The sequence below is a fragment of the Condylostylus longicornis genome, unplaced genomic scaffold (assembly GCF_029603195.1).
Source record: "Condylostylus longicornis isolate FDR11 unplaced genomic scaffold, ASM2960319v2 ptg000048l, whole genome shotgun sequence".
NCBI lineage: Eukaryota > Metazoa > Arthropoda > Insecta > Diptera > Dolichopodidae > Condylostylus > Condylostylus longicornis.
This window is the reverse complement of record NW_026578017.1, coordinates 10515463-10531646: the sequence shown is the minus strand read 5'-3', so window position 1 is coordinate 10531646 and position 16184 is coordinate 10515463. Positions and strand designations below refer to the sequence as shown.

Below are 16184 nucleotides of genomic sequence, written 5' to 3'. Positions count from 1 at the left end.
TTATCGTGCAGTACAAATAGTTTTGTTATTGTTTTTGTCTGTTTTGGTTTTTTCTTTGGTAATTTTATAATAGGAATTAAGTATAGAAGTTGAACTGAAACTTGCACATAAACCTTAGTATATATGGCGGTACAAGTTTTACAATAATAAGCAATGTGTATAAATGTTTTTCGTTTGACAATGCTGTGAAGCGTTAATACTGTATGCTATTTTAAAAAAAGTGTATCTGGGAAGCGTTTTGAAAGTAGAACATAATAAAAATAAATATAATAAAATTACTTCTTACAAATGCGCAAGTTCAATACTTTGAGTTAATTCGTCTAAATAAAAGATTGAACACCTGTTGCTCGTTTTCAGTCCTCTATATTTAATTTAAATTAATATAATTTTTATACAATATAATAAACTTAAAAAAATAAGTTGATTTTTTAAATAATCCTATTTTTTTCAACAGCAAATATAGTTAGATTCATTTTGATAGATATCACTGTATGTATCAACTTTTCAAATATTTGAATTTAGAAGAGTCTCTATTCAATCTATTTTGAATATTTGTGTATGACAATATAGCATGTCAATTAATTAATCTTCTTTACAATAAACATTTTTACAGACTGCTGCGCAAGAAAATATTCATATTAAAATATAAATTATATTTTATATTTCCTGCTCTTAAAACACACTTAATAAATTTCAAAAAACATAAATCTACAAATAATGTTACATTTTAACTTTAACTTACTTATATAATCACGTCTCTTTATCCAATTTTTTATACCAAAATATCCATGCCATAATAAGATCATTGACAATATAAACGTCGAATATATAATAAAAAACATGTACCATTCCATATTATAATATCACTGTATAATTAATATTTTTAGATAATTTTAAATTTTTGTATAATTATTATGGTATTAAAGCTTGTTAACTTTGAGCATACAAAAATGATAACTAAAGTATATTAAATTATTCAATATCTACTATGTTGTCATACTGCATAAATTCATTGGCGCCTTTTTGTCTCCTCTTTTTATCTTATAATATGTGTATATGCAAATACATACATCGCTAAGATATTGTAAATACAATCATATAATATACAATTATGTATTGTAAAATGTGGTAAGATATGTAATACTGGAATATACTACTATGTCACGAATCGCGATGTATTGAATTGAATATAGTTTAACGAATATAAATTATATATTACACTCCGATTATATGTTACGATTTGTAAAACAAAAAATTAACGTATACATAAAGTATCCAAAATCGAAGCAATCTCGACGTTATCATAAAGTTTTTTCGTTGTCCTAAGTTAAAATTTTAACTTTTGACAGACAAAACTTAATAAAATTTCAAATTCCTATAATGAAAATTATAGGATCGTAAGCATAAAAAAAAAAGTAAGCATTTTCAAAAAAATATGTAATGTTCATATTTAGAAATATTTTTATTATTTAATTACCATTTTATATAACACATATTTTTGTATTCAAATCAAATGATATTTTATTAAGATGCTCCGAGTAGGCTAAGTGCAATCAATTAAGATGAAGATATAAATCCATAGTCATAAGATTTTGTTCACTTCATGCTATTTATTCGTTAATCGTACAGTAGTCAACGTCTGACCGATTTAGTTTTGCTTGAGCTTTGCCTATGTTTCTCAATTTTTAAGTCTAAAAGAATTTTTATTTTTTACTGCACTGAAAGTTCACGTTTAAGCGGTGTGATTGTACTCTACTCAATGGGGTAAATATGAAACATATTCTATTACTACAACGACTTATTTGTTAAGATTCATTTATTTACTAAACTATTATGATTGCAATTGCAAATTTTATGTACGAATTATGCTATTCTTTGTTTCTACTCCTTTTAGTGTTCTACAAAAAGAAACTGTTCAGAAAATTTTGGTATGTCAAGTTTAAAATGATTAAAAAACTTTTTGACGTATTCAGAAGTGTCAAACGGCATGCTCTTATCGTAAATGAGACATTGTATTTTTGTTTTGAGACTTTCACAATTCGGAAATCTTTAATTTTTTAAGAAAATATCGTTATTTGAGCTTTCCAAATTTTTTATTTAAAAAAGTTAATTTGGTAAAACTTAGTCTAACTTGAAAAAGACCCTTATTTTACAAATTTGTAGAGTTGAGTAAGGTATTTCTTTTTATAGAGGTCAGAAGGTGTGATTATGAAACGCAGAAGAAGATCAAACAAATTAAATAACCAGTCTTCGCAAAATTCGGTTAACAAGTCCAGAAGAAAAAGAAGGATAACTAAGTTTAAGAATGGTAAACTATCAAAGGTTACATTGATCAGAAAAGGGAGAAACAGTTTAAAAAACCAAAATGAAGCTCAGAAAGAAAAAAGTTTAACTTGGTCCAATGAGGTATTTTTGTTTACTTTTACGCAAAAGCAAAATAATTTACATCTATTAAATTTCAATTTAGTCAACATTTTACCAGTTTATTAAATTATTTTGTAAAAAATTAATTGTGGCCGGTTTCTTAAATTTGCTTGTGTTTGCTTATTAGTTTTAGACTTAGTATAAATATGAAATAGAAACTGTTTCAATGTGCAGGTGTTAATGTAGGTAGAAATTAAGATAATAATATTACATCTGTTGCTCCATTGTTTTTAAATTCAAAAAATTTTCTATTTTAAAAGATAGCTTGAAGTGCATAAGAAAATTAAAAAATTCCAAAATATTTTGAAATTTATTGAAACTTTGCGCATGTCCTATATCAAGTTTCTTGGTCCTTAAAAGATTGTACTTGACCCAATACACGTTAATATTGAAAGAGAGAATTGTCAATTTGAAGTACATACTACCTATCTATGATTCGTAATTGCTAGAAGAATATAAGAGCCATACTAGACATTACTCATTCAAAGTTAAACAATTTTTCTTTTGGTTTTAGTAATAATATGGACATTATTTGGTTAAATAGTTGTCTTCAATTAAATATTAACGATCAAATAGCTAAAAAATGGTTTCATAAGATTGAAAATAAATTATCAACTGAGTCTCATAGATTTTTTCATACGTGGAATGAATTGATAATAAAAAAAGAACAGTATTTATTAGATGTCAAGCCAATAATCATATTGGCCGTCTTTTTTCAATATTACGAATTCAATGTGGAGCACAATTTGACCGAAAAAAATTGTGCAGCATTTTTGGAATTTTGTGAAGAAGCAAATTTTTCTGATGTAAGTAAGATTCTGATGTAATGAAAAATATATCTGAAATTTTCTTTCTCATATATATATATTCGTCCTTCAAGGAAGTTGTAATCAATCGGGTTAGAAAATTATTAGGAGATGACTCAGTTGAAGAGTATACAGGATATTCTGAAGATATTAATTTAATACAGGATCTTAATTTATTAATACTTTCGTAAATACATTTTATACAATATAATGAAATGATTTAGCTTGAAGTGAAAATGTTATTTTAGATCTTCATATGAAGAATACGAAACATATTGTGATTTAATTAGAAAAGAATACGCAACTTTAAATGATTCATCTTATAATGGGATGAGATTGAAGGTATTGTTTCGTAATTAAATTGTTTTACAATTTTCATGTTTTAATGGTACATTTATTTTGATTTAAACCCATCTTTTATTTTTTCATCAAAATTTCAAAATAAATTTTGATAAATTTGTTTTATTAACATGTAAATAAAATTATGTTCAATATTTTGATAGTCTTATATATTGTTTTATAAAACAGATATGTTACAAATATGTTTTGGAATTAACTAAATAATTATTTTCTTTTGGGTTACAAAACTTAACTAATCTTTTTTTCAATTTATTTCAATTTAATCTAAATTTTCTTGTTTTATTTCAATATTAATGAAAATTAATATTATAATATTTCAGTGCTTATTGATTTATCCCTTTTTTATTTTATTGTATTTATTGTAAATTTGTGCATTTATAATGTTTTAATTTGCTATAATCTTATATAAATATCTTTATATAAGATTACTACAATGCCATAATTATGTTTTTAGATATTGGAAACATTTTTAACAATTCCGGCGATATACCAAACTCCAGAATATTTTTCCAAATTTGAAAATAAGGCTCGAGATAATATTAAGAATGAAATCGAAAGATTAAAAACGAACAAATAGAAATTGTAACGAATCCTTATTTTAGAAAATAATAATTGAATAATAAAATTAAAATCATAATTGTGTAGTGTCTTGTAAATTTGTAATCAAAATATTTGAATTGCTTATCAGTGGAATTTTTGATGTAATTTAATCAAAACTTGAATGAGTATTTTAAAATTGTATTGAAAATTAATTGAAAATCAAAAAAATTATAATGAGCTTATTAAATAGTTATGTATAATTTCAAATATATATAAATATATTATGTATACTTACATATTGTATATTATTTGAAGTTGCAAAAGCTTACCATTTGAGTTGGAAAATTTTTAAGAGTTTTTTTTCGAATTTTAATAAAGCAAACACAAAAGCAAATTTATATCACAAATATAAATAATAAAGAATAAGAAAGTTCTTTTAAAACTAACTTTTTTATAAAGAAACAGCTTAAACCATTCTATCAAATTAAATCGAGATATTTTTCAAATTTCTAGTTTATTGAATTATATAATAAAATATAATATGTACTTTTATACATATACTCATTGAGAATTCCATAAAATAACCAAATAAAACCAAGTTGTAAAAATTATTTCATCCATAGACTGATTTAACCCAATTGAAAATCTTTGATTGAAAATTTAGGACGTAATCTTTTTTACCTTTTAATATTGGTTTATAAGACTAAATCAATTTTTTACACATTTTAAAATTAAAGTTTAATAAATTTATATTTAATATTAATATTCCCTTATATTTTTTAAAATGTCCCGACGACTAATATGGAATTCTCGACATATGATTAATTCCTTTGAATAATATGGATATTAATATAATATTGGAAATAACTTGACAATTTACAAAGCTAATCACCAAACAGATTATGTATGTCTCAGATTATTCTATGTACATACATATATTAAAATTTCGCTCATACAATTTTGATTAGCTTTGTGTTTTAAATGAAATCCTTTAAATAGAATGATCGCAATTGCAGGTAGGTATTAAGGTAAGTATTTAGGTGAGTATGAAAAAGCAAATACATATTTTTCTTATTTTAATAGGTATTTCATTAAAATCATTTTATTATGATGTTATCAACTCTAATGCTAATATCTTCAGATCAATTCAATTTTTTAGCTATCTACTTTATAGAACTATAAAGTTAAGTAAAATATGTATTTGTGAACCTTTATAATTTATAAATTTCAAATTCACAAACATCTTAAAATATAATAGGCTACAATTGACAATAAATAATGTCAATATATTTAACAGAATACGAGAAGTTCTCAAAAAAGCATTTCAAATGTTACGTTGGGTAAATTTTTACCGAATAATGATTCAAGCTCATCGACTTTGGCTTCATTAGATCAATCGTTTGAAACTGCAAGCACTAGCGGAATTAGTAAGCGGAAACTAAAACAACAACTAAGAAAAAATATAATACAAACAAAAAAATTAAAAAAAAATTCATCCACTATGGATGATTGCATTTTAATTGAAGTACCTGAAGAAGTTATCGTAATCGATGATGATGATAATGAAGGTGTAGAATCTTTATCAAAAACACCTATTTTAGTGCAAAATGATTTAAACCAATCGAATTCTAAAAATCAGAATAATGAAAATGGTTTAACAAAGAAGAACGAAAATATAAACATCGAAAATGATAGTGGAATCCAAAATATAAATGATGCAAACGACATATCTAAGAATTTTGATAAAATGTTATTATTAACTGAAAATAATGAAAACACAACATCTACAAATATAATAGAGAAAAATTTGAAGAACATACCTACTCAAAATGAAGACATTATTCGTGCGGAAAATGAATCTGTGATAGTAATCGGGAACGAAACAAATTTTAGTGATTCAGTTAATGTTACAACCACTGCAGTTATACCACCATTATATGAAGTTTCAAAAATAAATTCAGAAATTTTAGGGAATAAGAAGGTTGTTATAGGTAAAGAAATATATAGTGTAATTGATAGTACTGGAGTAGATCAGACAGAAAATTCCATTGAGGAAAGTTCAAAATTAGGAGAAATAATTTCGTTATCGAATGAAAATAATGTCAGTAATATTGAAAGCCCTCTTGCAGCAAACCATTCGACTCCTAAAAATGGTACAAACCCAAATAATATTAATTATATTCCTCTTTCTCGTCCTCCTCTTGAAGGTCGGTCTAACATTCACAAACCACCTTACTTAAGCCGTTATAAGAAAAAATTACTTTTGAAAAAATTAAATAAATCTAGACAAAGCAAAGTTATCAATGATAATGCTTCTGTACAAAAGCAGGGTACTAAAAATTCTGTTTTTGATAAAAATAATAAAAGCATAAATGTCGACGATGACGATGATGATTCTGTAGTATTTGTTGGAGTAGTTAAAGATGCCCAAAAATCGAATTCCGCAGAAATGAATTTTATACCATTAGAATCACCGAATAGCATTAGTGTTATAAATAGGCAAAGGAGACGAAGAAAACGGCCTTTGAGTGTAAATATTTTGTTTTTTTTTTATAGTTTTGATTATAGTGTAAATATTTCTAAAATATTTTTTCTGTGGTTCAATAACTTTTATGGACACATTGCTTTTACGCAACGTCTTTAATTTTAGACTCCATCAAAATTACTGGTCAATCCTTTCAAAAAATTTAAAATGAATCTAGAATCTAATATAAATAGGAATAGTACACCTATAAGTAAAAGGAAAGTGGGGGAAATCGTATTTACTAATTCGGAAAAGAAAAAAAATGAAAATTACAATACAAATACATATAATCCGAACAGAAATGAGAGCATAAAAACTGCAGAAAAAAGAATGATAATAATTGATGGCAGTAATGTTGCATTTGGGTAATTTCTTTGATTAAATTTTAAATGAAGTTTTGTATCATCATATATTTTTTCTTTCGAAGCCATGGTAATTCCAATTATTTTTCAACACGTGGCCTTGAAATAGCAATTAATTTTTTTGAAAAAAAAGGCCATGAAGTAAAAGCAGTTGTACCGCAGTATCGTTCTAATCCAAACAAATCAACGGATGGTGAAAAACTAAAAGATTTGAATCGAGCTGGTAAAGTAGTATTTACACCAGGAAAAAATCTTCCAGATTTGAAAACTTGTAGTTACGACGACAGGTAATGTTGGAAAATCTTTTTATAAGAATTTTATTTCTTCAATAAAAGTTTGGTCTTTTTTAAATTTTAGATTTATCTTACAATTAGCGTTAGAATTTGATGCAGCTATTGTTTCTAATGACAACTATAGGGATTTAATTAATGAAAATCCAGGATTCAAAAAATTAATTGAAAATAGGGTTATAACATATACATGGTGCAATGATTTATTCATTGTAGCTAAAGACCCATACGGAAAAAGAGGACCACCTTTAGAACAAATTCTATGTAGAAATATTGATCCTCAACCAATACAATAGATTCTAAACCGTCATCAAATTTGTTTAGAATATGTACATATATCTATACATATATCATATATATATTTCAAGAGCTTTATATGTGTAACAACTAGTTTACAATAATATTAACTGATTTATATTAAATTATTTAAAGAACTAAGTAATTTAACATGGTAATATTTATATTTTTGAACTCACCAGTTTTTTTTTAATTCAGTGAATATTAAATTTGGAATAAATGATGAATTTATAATTCAAGTGTAGGGTAGAGCTTAATTAATGCAAATATTTATTTGATATTGAAAAGGGAAATTTGTATAAAAAATAACGATGTATATTATCATAGAATAATTTTTTAACAAATATTGTTATTTAAATTTTTATTGATGAAGTTAAATTATTTTTTTTCGCACATCTTGAAAATTTATTTAAAACTGGAAATTATTGATATCTTAAAAAACATTGTTTAAAAAAGGGTATAAATTTGCTTACGTCAATCCATATCAAAGGATTTGTGCTTTGAAAAAAAATTCGAATTTTTCGAACAAATAATTTTTAATCTACATATTAAAAATCAATTGATGACGTAAAACTGTATGTACTCGATTTAAGTTGAATTATTTTTAAGTAAAATGTTCATAAAAAAGTTCAAACAAAATTTTTGTCTAGTTCTTTATATGTAGGTGGCTTTGTAAAATTGAGTACGTGACATGAATAACGTTCTAATTTCACATTTATGAAAATTTAAACTTTAATCGAAATGTGTTGCTGTTCAAAAGTCAATATTTTAATACAAAATTTACTCTTAAAATTCTATTTGAAAGTCACTGAAGTTAATCCTGATTTCAAAAATGATGGTTTAATAAAAAAATTTAGAATAATTGGGATAAAAATTGTTAATGGATGTTTTAAATCCGAGAATAAAAATATGTACATGGCTAAAAAAAATTTAATATAATATTTTTGAGTGCCCTGAAATGTTGTAATGTGGAAATTTTAAATAATGATAGTTAAAAACAAATTAAAATTATCAATATTAAAAATAAAAAAGTAATTTCGAGAATTTAACTTCAGTTTATTTCACACTAAATTTTATACATATATGTGCATAGTGATTTGCATATGAATTCAAAATCTATTTTAGTTTTGAGGTCTTTGGGTAAATCTGTTTTTAAATAGTAGGCAAATATAAACATTTTGTTAGAACTATTATTTAAAGTTTCTTATAATATTAAAAATCTATCAGTAATGTGAAATTATAAAATCAAATGAAAACGCCTTGAATAAATTTCTAAATGAAAAAAAGCTTACAAAAATGTTTTTGTTTTTGGGAATTTAAGTCTACAGTATTTTTTATAACAGCTCTAAAAAATTTTGATGTGAGAATTTTTATAAAGAAATTTTCTCTTAGTTTCTATTACATTTGTAAGTATATTTAATAACCTGCCTTCTACTTTCCCGTTTATTAAAATTCCAAATAAGTACTCCAAAATTATTAGTAAAAACGGCAATATTTTATAGTTTAAAAATATAAGTATGGGTACCTACATAACGTAGGTACAACTGCATTAATTAATTCAACCAAGCTTATATCTTAACATAATATAATATTGCAATATTTTTCATATACGATTAAAGGCATACATATATATATCCAATATAACACCGTTACAGCTTATCTAATCTCTTGTACCTTTATCATTTTCTATTGGGTGTGTTTTTTTTTTGTAATGTAACTTCATGTACATGCTACGTGTGCAGACCGGTAGTTTTTTTTTTAATAACGTCTGTTTAATATGATTTGCCTGTTGCATAGATAAAACTCTTTTCCGTATTCTATGTAATTTAGTGCCTTCCCATAACTTCCGTCGATTCACCTAATGTAATTGTAAATATTGATGTTGATCTTTCGTTGCCAATAAGTGTTGTATCTTTTTTTGTGATTGCTTCTTCATAGCTTGGTAAACCATCATATAATGCTATTTTGTTAGTTGTAAATTCATTATAATTTGAAACTATTTGATTGTAATTAGGTGGTGGTATTTGTTCAATATCTCGGATTGTAGGTGGCATTCTCTCTGTCGTTTCAATATTTCTTTCCACTAAAATTTTCAACAAATTAGGTTTTTTATGTAATTTTAACATTTGCTTTTTTAATTGATGATTCTCTATTAAATTATCTAGAAACACTTACTTTGTGTTTGGTTGCTGTTACTGTTTCCTGTGTTGTTGTTACTTCTTCTATAAGATATGCACATTTTTATAAAAACCTACGACAAAATAATAAGAAGAAGGTTCTGAATTTTTGCAGTTTATAAATAAAATGTTTTAATAATGTGATAATATTAAGTTTATGTAATTATAAATAGTGTCAGTTAGGACAATTACCTTTAATATAATTAAGTTTAAACATAATACAAATATGATGATAATAATTTCGATCATCTTATATTATCTGTATATCCCGACGCACGATAATATCCAATGGGTTTACATTAAAAAGCTAAAAACAAAACTGATCCCGAAAATCACTTTACTTATGTATTTATTATTGAAAATTAGATTTCATATAGATACAAATTGGGGAATTCTATTCTAATCTCATTTAATATTACTGATAGCTTAAATGATAATTTAAAGATAGTAATAATAAAGTTGTAGGTAGGTACTAATTATTTTTTTTATGTTTATCAAACAAATTATAATAATGACGAATATTTTATGACGATTACAGGGTAAATTAAGTATTGATTATTTTTCAAAAATTTTTTAATTGACTTAAACTAAGGCAATAAATTTTTTTCCTTTGAAGATACTTTGTACATTTTCCTTTCAAATCGAATATTATTTTTATTTTGTGTATTTTCAGTTTCAGTTTCCTATACTTCGGTATTTTTTGCAAATTTTCAACAAATTGAAAAAAATTTACTTTTTGTCTTCACTCTACCCATTTTAGAGTTGGCTTACAAAATTTATCCACGTTTTAAGATAGGAAGAGAAATTTATTGCTATAAAAGATTTTTTTTTTGCATCCTTCTTTTTAAATGTTGAAATCACAAGCTTATTTTATAATAAGAGAAATAAGCACTGAAAACATTAGAGAATGGGAATTTGGTTCATCTGCCGTAAATAGCATAGACATCTATTTTATTTCGCTGTTTTTAATCAAATTTTTAGAAAATTAGGAAAGATTGATTTTTTCTTATATTCTTTTAATTTTTTTTCAAATTTCCATAAAAACAAAGAAGTGATCGTTAAATACAATTACCATTAAAAACACCATTATTTAATTCTTAACCTAAAAGTATGCAATTATCATGATATATTAAGGTATCTTAAGAAGAATAAATTAAAATTTTTTTTTTTTAGTTTTTCATTTAAAGATGTGCCATTTTGCAAAACATTTGTTCTTATATAAAATTAATATCTGGGAAATTGATACATACATGCATACATACTTTGAGTATTTTAAACTTGATTTTTTAATATAGAAACTATCATTCTCCACGGAGTTTTCCTGTAAAGTTTGCTTTTAAATTGTTAAATTAAAAAATGTTTTAACTTTGTTAAAGAATTTGAAAAGACGAGAAATTGCATATATGTAATTATATGAAGTGTGAGCAAATGCTTAGAACAGTGACTGATTTCACATACGCATTTAAATGAAATCAAAAACAAAATTTTTATTAGGAAAAATGATTTTTATATTTTGGAAAAATCGAAATTTTTAATGACTCAATAGTAATAAAACTTTTATGGACCCCCTCCTCATATCATTTGGTTAATGATAATAATTTTTAATCAGTTAGGGTTAAAAATAAATTTAATTTTCCAAATATGTATGAAATAATTTTTTCATTCTCGTTGAGTTCTTTGCTATATGATTAAAATAAATAAAGTTTTATTTTAAACGAAAGTTCAAAATCGTATTCATCAACATAATAGGAAAACCATAATAAAGTATATTAAAGCGTCTAGAGATAAACTACAAAAATAATATACCGATGTATGTACATTTTGGATATGAAAATTGCGTGTAATTAAAAAGTTGAATAAAACAGAACTAATGCTAGTTATTATTATCACATGGGCTACACAGTATAGATTCTGAAATTTTAGGGCTTCGTTCCGCAACCCCACTTCAGTTTCTCTTAAACCAATTTGAATCTGGTCCCCACCCAATCGTATTGTATATGTATTCTTTTAATAATTGATTGCTTTTAACATTGTAATTATGGGATATTAATTTCCATTAACTTTTTCGCAATATTTTCAAACATTATTCTAAAAATACTAAACCTTTTTTTTTATTAATTATCACATTTTGCAACAAATACAGCGAATAACAAAGAATTTCATTCAAAAATCAAGTGTTTTCATACATTATTTATAAAGAAATTTATTGATAAAATATTGATATCGGAACTCAAAGGTTAAAATTCTAATTCACATGCAAATTATTTTTAAATTCAGAGTTTTACATTTTAAATGAAATAAAATTAAACATAAATTATTTTTTTACGATTTACGATACCAAAAAAAACACCATTTTAAAATCACAGTCATATTATTTATATGTATGTATTACATGTATACAAATATAAATCATAATAATTATCGTTTAAACTTATTTCTATAAAAAAAATTTATGAATTGTGAAATACCGATTATAATTTAATAAATTTAATATAAAAATGTCGTTATAAAATTATAACAAATCTTAAAAAATTGAAGATAAGATATCTTGTTCTGATAATTTGTGTTAACTGTTTGTTCTATTGTTCAACTGTAGGTGGTTATATCCATTTTAATCCCTTGTTACAAAACAATTTGTACACAAATGTTATAAAAGAATTAAAAAATATAATAGTAATCCTCAGTACATATTTGTATGTAAAGATTATGTGTGGTATGTAAGTAGTTCATTAGCTATTTACGATTTAAAAACTCTCTTTTTTTTATGATCTCAAATATCAATTTATTTCAATAGTACCGTATTGAGAAACCACATTTCATTGAGTATTAACTGTAGCTGATGTAGTTCTATTTTCTGAATTATTTTTATCAATTGTAGTTGTTATATTTGGTGTAGTTATTATATTTCTATTAATTGTATTTGGTGTAGTACTATCAATTGTAGTTGTAGTTGATAATGTCGCTATACAATTATTACTATTTCCTATATTATTGATTTGTATAGCATTTGTTGAATTTACATTATTATTTGTTATATTATGATTGTTATCAGCAGTTATTATCGATTCTTGTATTATTGCCGTTATTGATGAAGTTGCATTATTACTACTACTTGTTGGTATATTATTATTTAATGTTATTTCTTGATTTTTTTGTGCGATAACTTCCTCGTAAGATGGCAAATCTTTATCACTAATAATAAAGAATTGTTTTGTTTGACTTAGTCTTGGAAATTGCATTTCATTTAATATTGATTGATTATAATCAGGTGGCGGTGCTCTATGAGAATTGACAACAGTTAATTCTGAATTTCTTTCGATTGTGAATACTCGTGTTGATGCTAAAAAAATAATTATTAATTATTAATAATTAATAAATTTTAATAATAATTATGAAATTAACCTGATTCAGTAGGTGGGGCGGTACGTCTCGTCCTAACTGGTGGATCATTTATATCAGCAAATTTACGAATTGCAATCTGTAGAAATAATTAATTAATTATAATACATATACATACGCAATTGCTAAAAATTAAAAAAAAATATTAAAATTTTTTGTACCCTTATTATAAAAACAATAAAAAATGTTGTCAAAAAGACTATTATAAATGTTGTAAACATTGTTTAGTATATAAATTATTAATACATAGTACAGGAAGTGTTATGATCGAACTAAATTAACGAAAGAAAGAATAATATGAAAATTAAATGCATGAACTTAGTTTATACGAATATCAATATCATTTTTAATATCAGAAAATATTTCAAAATTTATTCCAAAATGATTAGATAAGGTAATATAGAAGGGTAATAAATTCAAAAGCAAAATGTCTCTATATATGTAAATGTATACATTAGCCATTTTTAATTATTCTTGTAAACTATATAGTAAACATTTTGACGAATACCATTTTATGTGACATAGCAAATTAACTTCGAAGTCTAAACCAATTTTTATTTTTGTTTCCGAACAATATCATTCTAGCATAATATTTACTATTTATAGCCTTCTTTTTAAAATTTATTTCCATAATTGACAGAATGAGGGTAAAATCTAGATGTTAAATTGACAGAATGAGGGTAAATTTTCAATGTTAAATTATGACTTGATGAGTAGACTGGCGAATTCGTAAAGAACTCAAATATGAATTTAATTCGGTTGATCAAAATTTGAACGTAATAAGTAGGCTTTGAGAAATTCTGTAGTAGTAATATAAGACTTTAAGCTTTTAATAAGGTAAAAGTTGGTAAAATTGCTTTAACTATTATTTTTTTTATTTCTATATTATTTAATACGAAATTTTGGATATCCAAATATCCTAAATTTTAGACTCACTTCGATTTCTAAAATTTTAGAATATTATAAACGTTTTTACAATATTGTGCTCATCTTAAACGTCTTAATGACTCATTTTATGACTTAGTTTAAAATTTATTGAAATAAATAAAAATACTGTATTTATAATATGCAATAACCATATCGATTCTTTCTAATAATTGTATGTAAGTATTGAAGTAAGAATATCTATAGGATAAGATAAAAATGGGGATGTATATGAAAAATGATAACAATAACAGCGAAAAAAGTGAAATGATTAAAGTTGATTTTTATTGAAAAAAAATTGCATATATTTAGGCAAATTTATTTTTTTTTTTATTTAAATTTTTCAATTAAATTTACATACTTAAATAAATATTTTTTTTAAGATTTTATTGCTCATCTTATACACAAAAAAACCTCACTTGTTTTTAGCATTTTGAAGGTATTAAGAAAATGCATATTTTGACTTCGTTCGAAAGAGAAATAAATCGAACCTTATTCTCGCTTTAAAAGACTTTTAAAATATGTAATTTTTTGTATACTAAAATAACAATATGTTTCAATTTAAAGGTCTTTCAGATTGTAGAGCAAATAATAAGTGAAAAGTTACCAGATTCTTGACACACACAAATTATAATGAAATTATTAAATTGGCTTGAAATTTTCTTTAGTTTATAAAATTTGCTAGACAAAGAAAACCTAAAATTTTACAAGTTGATGAATGTGATGTTACTTGAGTCTTTTTATATTTCAGAATTTAGATTATTCTTGAAACATTTAAAACAATAGAAAATTAAGTGTGCAATTTACAAATAGACATTTGAATAATATTTAAAATTGAATGAGAAATTTTAAAACATCAGTTAAAGGAATTTAAATTGAATAAACATTTACTTAATTGTTGCTCGAATGGGATGAAACACAATACCATATAGATATAGAACATACCAATCAATGGTTTTAAAAGGTAGAATTCCATGACAAGATCGGTATAATAAACTTTTTTAATTGAAGGGGTTGATATGACAAGAAGTTAAAATTTTAAATAGCAGGTGCCAGGAAAATAATTAATCCTGTTTCGTAACCAATAGAGATAGAACCCTTTTTTATAAATGGTTTTGTGGTAAAATAATTTGCATTTGACCTTGAAAAAATACTAATATTTTATCTTGCTAATTTTTCAGAACATAAGCATTATGTAAAAACAAAAAATTATTTTTTGATCAAATTGAAAGTTTATAAAAAATTACTCTTCTATTTTGAACTGCTAGAAATCAAAATAAAATAATTGAGTCTTGCTGAGTATCGAAACCACAAAATGATAGTGATATTTTTAGAAAAAGTTCGAATCATCATTCAAATCATTATTTTAAATACAAACCGATTTATTCAAATGATTCATGTCTACTCGTATAATAAAATTTTTTCAACTTTTGCGGTAAATATTATTATCCTATAGAGGCGTCGGCATTCAGAATAAGCATCAACATATTGTTTTCAATGTTAAACTCTTTGGTCATAGCAGATTTCATAGCAATAGCAGATTTGATCAAAAATAAATTCATTCATATGAATAAATAAAATTTTTAGCGAGCTTTTAAGGTATAAGAATCACAGTATAACAAACACTTTCATTGTACTTAATACTATATTGTACTGTATACTTAAGTATATGTGTACATATTAAATAATGTAATTTAATATCACACCTTCATATTATATTAATATATGTTTAGTGATTTTGATCATTGATCATTGTTGCATATCAGTCTATTATATACATATATGTATATTTATTATATAGGTTTATAATCGCTTTACTATATATACTATACATATAATTCAATAACACTATTCATATTACATACTATTGTAATATAGGTACGTACTTGCGCGTTATTGATTTATTCAAGTTCTATATATATATATATATGTATATATATATATGTATATATATATATATATATATATATATATATATATATATATATATATATATATATATATATATATAGAACCTTAAGAACCTAAGTGAAATCAAATAGAACTGCATTAAGTGAGCATTCATGTAAATTTTTTCAAAT

General features: G+C 24.0%; 4 protein-coding genes across 5 annotated transcripts; 2 read left to right on the top strand and 2 right to left on the bottom strand.

The window, feature by feature from the left end:
- The first annotated feature begins 1990 nt into the window (after positions 1-1990).
- Positions 1991-7787, top strand: LOC129611043 (probable cyclin-dependent serine/threonine-protein kinase DDB_G0292550). 2 transcript variants are annotated; one of them, XM_055523958.1, is made up of 6 exons: positions 1991-2114; positions 2191-2406; positions 5428-6660; positions 6781-7019; positions 7082-7303; positions 7374-7784. In XM_055523958.1, the coding sequence occupies exons 2-6, from the start codon at positions 2209-2211 to the stop codon at positions 7600-7602; spliced, it is 2121 nt and encodes a 706-aa protein (XP_055379933.1). In that variant the 5' UTR covers positions 1991-2114; positions 2191-2208; the 3' UTR covers positions 7603-7784. The 2 variants fall into 2 exon arrangements, with proteins under 2 accessions (XP_055379933.1, XP_055379934.1); XM_055523959.1 differs by having other exon boundaries at positions 1997-2406; positions 7374-7787.
- LOC129611044 (uncharacterized) lies at positions 2285-4311 on the top strand. The gene is made up of 4 exons (XM_055523960.1): positions 2285-3230; positions 3305-3417; positions 3479-3572; positions 4045-4311. Exons 1-4 carry the CDS (start codon positions 2946-2948, stop codon positions 4165-4167), a joined length of 615 nt encoding a protein of 204 aa, XP_055379935.1. The 5' UTR covers positions 2285-2945; the 3' UTR covers positions 4168-4311.
- Positions 7788-7970: 183 nt separating the features above from the next.
- LOC129611045 (uncharacterized) lies at positions 7971-10094 on the bottom strand. Its single transcript, XM_055523961.1, has 3 exons — positions 9973-10094; positions 9779-9854; positions 7971-9686 (listed from the first exon to the last, which is right to left on the bottom strand). Exons 1-3 carry the CDS (start codon positions 10027-10029, stop codon positions 9430-9432), a joined length of 390 nt encoding a protein of 129 aa, XP_055379936.1. The 5' UTR covers positions 10030-10094; the 3' UTR covers positions 7971-9429.
- Positions 10095-12133: 2039 nt separating this feature from the next.
- On the bottom strand, positions 12134-13470 carry LOC129611185 (putative mediator of RNA polymerase II transcription subunit 26). The gene is made up of 3 exons (XM_055524177.1): positions 13341-13470; positions 13183-13258; positions 12134-13120 (listed from the first exon to the last, which is right to left on the bottom strand). The coding sequence occupies exons 1-3, from the start codon at positions 13398-13400 to the stop codon at positions 12597-12599; spliced, it is 660 nt and encodes a 219-aa protein (XP_055380152.1). The 5' UTR covers positions 13401-13470; the 3' UTR covers positions 12134-12596.
- Positions 13471-16184: the final 2714 nt, after the last annotated feature.